At 40.5% G+C, this 4,630-nt stretch overlaps 1 protein-coding gene across 1 annotated transcript; it reads left to right on the top strand.

Moving 5' to 3' along the window:
- The first annotated feature begins 2,702 nt into the window (after window positions 1–2,702).
- Window positions 2,703–4,084, top strand: LOC105025601 (G-protein coupled receptor 1). Its single transcript, XM_034296352.1, has one exon. The coding sequence runs from the start codon at window positions 2,733–2,735 to the stop codon at window positions 3,690–3,692; it is 960 nt and encodes a 319-aa protein (XP_034152243.1). The 5' UTR covers window positions 2,703–2,732; the 3' UTR covers window positions 3,693–4,084.
- The last annotated feature ends 546 nt before the right edge of the window (window positions 4,085–4,630 follow it).

Here is a 4,630-nt window from a genome sequence, read left to right as displayed (position 1 = left end):
TAGCCACCTAGTGTTAGCCACCTAGTGTTAACCACCCTGCTTTAGCCACATTGCGTTAGCCACCTAAGGTTAGTCACCCTGCATTAACCACCTTGCCTTGAGCTTGCAAGCCACCTGAGTGACAGCTAAAATCCTCTTCCTCTAGCATCACATGCAACACGCAGTGGCCAAAATGATATGGTTGAATTCCTAATACCATTGACTTTGAATGGGAAAAGGTTTAGCTTGCTAAGCTGAAGAATGTTTGGCTTAGTTACCTCATTTAGTGATTAACTAAATAATTCGCCGTGTTTGGAGGAAGAAGAAGGATGAGTACAACCCCAAGAACACCATCCCAACCGTGAAGCGTGGAGGTGGAAAGATCATTCTTTGGGGATGCTTTTCTGCAAAGGGGACAGGACGACTGCACCGTATTGAGGGGAGGATGGATGGTGCCATTTATCAAGAGATCTTGGCCAACAACCACCTTCCCTCAGTAAGAGCATTGAAGATGGGGTCGTGGCTGGGTCTTCCAGCATGACAATGACCCGAAACACACAGCCAGGGCAACTAAGGAGTGGCTCCGTAAGAAGCATCTCAAGGTCCTGGAGTGGCCTAGCCAGTCTCCAGATCTGAACCCAATAGAAAATCTTTGGAGGGAGCTGAAAGTCTGTATTGTCCAGCGAAAGCCCTGAAACCTGAAGGATCTGGAGAAGGTCTGTATGGAGGAGTGGGCCAGAATCCCTGCTGCAGTGTGTGCAAACCTGGTCAAGAACTACAGGAAACATATGATCTCTGAAATTGCAAACAAATGTTTCTGTACTAAATATTAAGTTCTGCTTTCCTGATGTATCATACTTGCATCTATACTTATGTCATGCAATAAAATGCTAATTAATTACTTAAAAATCATACAATGTGATTTTCTGGATTTTTGTTTAAGTTCCGTCACTCACAGTTGAAGAGTACCTATGATAAAAAATTATCTTGCTTTGTAAGTAGGAAAACCTGCAAAATCGGCAGTGTATCAAATACTGGTTCTCCCCACTGTATCTTCCAGAAACTGGCAGTTGGTATGGGCATTGAGTTTCAGTCCATCTTCAACCCAAAAACGTCCAACTACCTCATCTTTAATGATAGCAGCCCATACCAGTACCCCTCCTCCACCTTGCTGGTGGCTGACTCAAAGTGGTGCCATGTCCATTAGTGATCCACCCACAGGCCCGTCCATCCTGTCCATCAAGAGTCACTCTTATTTCATCTGTCAAAAAAATCTATCTTCAGGTATTTCTTTGCTCAATCTATACGCTTCAACTTGTGAATCTTAATCAGCGGTGGTCTTCTTTCAGCCTTCTTGACCATGGCCATGTCTCTGAGCATTTGATACCTTGTACTTCTGGACACTCCAGGTAGGTTGCAGTCCTGTAATATGGTGGCGCTGGAGGATAATGAGTTCCTGGTAGCTTCACGTTTAAATCTTCTCAAGTCTTTTGCAGTTCATTTGCGTCTTTTCTTCTCCATGCATTTTTTGCACTCCAGTTGACTATTCGCAACAAAACATTTGATTGTCTGGTGACCACGAATCAATAGTTTAGCTATTACAAGAATGTTGCATCCGTCTGAAAGGCATTTTACAATTTTTGACTTTCAGTATCAGTTAAATCTCTTTTTTTGCACATTTTACCTGAGGTAATTAAACTGCCTAATAATTACGTATCACCTGAAAATAATTCAATCCAATGAGCATTGAAGTTTATTTGGAGTTGGAAAATGTGCATAGAAATAATGATACGATCAGAATACTCACTTCCCTAATAATTGTCCATGCAGTGTATGATTTTGTTGCATAACCATTTCCAAAACATACTGGTTATGGTCATTCACAATGAAGAATAAGTACCCAAAGCTTTCAAGTGAATGATTAATTTACAAGATTAGATATCTCTTTAAAAACAAAAGAATGCACATTGAAAAAAGTCAAGGGTAAAACGCTGTGTCCCTTTTGGAGTGAGGGGGAAAAGTAAACTACTAATACCATACAACATTGCAGTCTCTCGTGTCTAAATACTGAAACAGATGAAAGTCACCTTACCACTGAACAAAGTCTTTAGGAAAATGGCAGATTTTAGGCAAGCAATGAGTTTCTCAACAAGGGGGTTTTAGTCCCATATACATACAATAATTAATATTCAGATTTTCTGTAAAATCAGTTGAACCCAACTTTGAATACCAATGGTCACATTAGTCACATGGTTGGGCTATCCCAACTTACAATTATACGTGTTTTTTATAATTTATAATTATTGAAAATAGCATATGTTTTCATAATTACTGTTAATTAAGCCTTATACAGTATATTTAGAACCATTAAAGCTGGAGAGAAGAAACCACTTTTGTTTCACATGTTTTGAATATTCTAACTTAAAATTATTAAAGGTGTATCATTTATCTAGGACATCAGGGTATTGTGGGCCAAGACACTAGCGCCAATCAGTTATTGCCATTCTTGGACTAATGTGATCTAACAGATTATTGATAGTTACTCATGGATATAAAAATGATTTACTAATCTTTAATTAGGTAATTATTCACTTTATTAAACCTTTGCAAATGTTACCTTATTTTAAATTGTTATTCCTTGATTTTGCCGTATTTATGTTAGTTTGTTATCATGTAGACACAAGATGTGGACTGATCATAACATTCTTTTTTTTCCTTTTTTTTATTTTTATTTTTTACAGTGAACAGAAATCATGGTGGACTTTCTCAGCACAGTTGAATATGACTACAATGATTCAGTGGAAATACCGAGCCAGTCCCCAGTCCTTTATAAGACGTATCAGATGAGGACTGGCATTAGATTCATGTATGTGGCAGTGTACTCAGCCACCATTTGCCTGGGTCTACTGCTCAACTCTGCTGTCATTTTTATGACTGTGAAATGCAGATCTAACGAGAAACTGAGTCAGTCGACGTTGATCATGGGCCTGGCTGTTACCCACCTTGTATTATGCCTCTTCACCCCAATCTACCTGATCACTGCCTGGAACTACTTCTCCTGGACATTTGGAAATGTTGTCTGCAAGCTGGGGTCCTATGTTATTTCCATGAACATGTTCTCCGCCTCTTTAATGATCACCTTCTGGAATGTGTGTTGTTATGTCCCAGTCTGCTGTGATCACCACATGTCCACAAACATGGTCCTGCTATCCTGGATTGCTGGGGCCATACTGAGCACCCCTTCGTTACTGTCCAGGGAGGTTCAGTACACTGCTGATGGATGTGCCTGCCTCGACAAATATGATTACATTGAACATCTCCAGATCTTTAAAGGGGGAAAGGATAGAATGATGGCAGTTGTATTCTCTCGCTTCATTTTCGGGCTGCTGCTCCCTCTGGGTGTGACCTGGCTCAGTTGCTGCTGCACGAACAACAGGCGAAGCTACCAAGTGAACTCTCTGATTCGACCTGTGACGGTTGCCCATTTCCTTTGCTGGGCTCCTGTCATCTGCCTCACGGTGTTGCAAGTGGGGAGCAACAGAGTCTGGTTCATATACGCATTGCCTCCAGCAAATGCCCTGTCTGTCTTAAACAGCTGCATATGCCCTGTCATCAGCATATGTAAGGGAAAGATGGAACTGAACTCTCTTGCACAAGACCCTCATATAGAGGAGAACAGAGAGGAGGATGAGGAGATGTCTTCACTGGCATAAAGACGAAAAGAAGGGATTTAATATGTACTACGGGGGAGCCCCATCTAGCCTTTTCGGTGCCCTAGGGAATTTTGTCACTCATTAATGGACTTAATGCACAATATGCATGAACCGTAGTGCTAATGTATATTTAAAGACATTGTTTGGTATGTATTAATGATGGTTGATATACTGTAGTGTGTGTGTGGCCAGTTTTCAAGACTGTGTATAATGGCCTTTGGGTATTAGGTGTTTGGGAGAACTTGGGCTAAAGACGAATTACAAGGATGGCAGCATTCTATCAAGGATGGTCTGGTCTGTACTAGTAATATTGGGAATGTAATGAGGTGTTGAATGATTAGACACTGTTTAAATACTTTGCTGTGACATTTATAGTTTGCATGGATTAAATATATAGAAAATCTGTGCGTATATTCATCACAACTCACAAGTAAAAATAGGATTTGTAAATGTGAAAAAATATGTTGTAAATAAAAACATTATCTGTGTTACGCATGCAGGTATCTTGTATGTGCTTTTGTGTTTTTTCCCCTCCTGCCTCCCCAGGTGTCCCTTATGTTCCTGATTGTGCTAGTTGGTGTTTCCAACCTGGCAGTCATGAGTGCATCGCCTGACTGCTGAGGTGGACCAATCAGTGGACACCCCTCCTAATTGCACAACCTGTTCCTTTTTCCATTACCCAATCACATCACACATCCCTGGTTTAAAAACCCAGTCAGTTGGTTCTCACAGAGAGATTCTTTGGCTTCCCCCCACATGGACATAGACACTCTTGAGATACACACCTTTTTTGATTGACAGACACATTGTTCATTCATACGTCACTTAGTTTAGCAAATACATCTCACTTTGTCTTGTTTCATGTCAGTATGTATTACTGTGGTGTTTTGTTTGGTGTTGTCTAATCAATTGTTTGCTGTTTAGTCCTTGTTCAACCT

The sequence above is a fragment of the Esox lucius genome, chromosome 13 (assembly GCF_011004845.1).
Source record: "Esox lucius isolate fEsoLuc1 chromosome 13, fEsoLuc1.pri, whole genome shotgun sequence".
NCBI lineage: Eukaryota > Metazoa > Chordata > Actinopteri > Esociformes > Esocidae > Esox > Esox lucius.
The sequence above is the reverse complement of the archived record's forward strand: the minus strand, read 5'-3'. Positions and strand labels throughout refer to the sequence as shown.

Bases quoted from the DNA above. Each gene is read 5' to 3' on its own strand.
- LOC105025601 (XM_034296352.1), top strand. From the start codon at position 2,733: ATGGTGGACTTTCTCAGCACAGTTGAATATGACTACAATGATTCAGTG.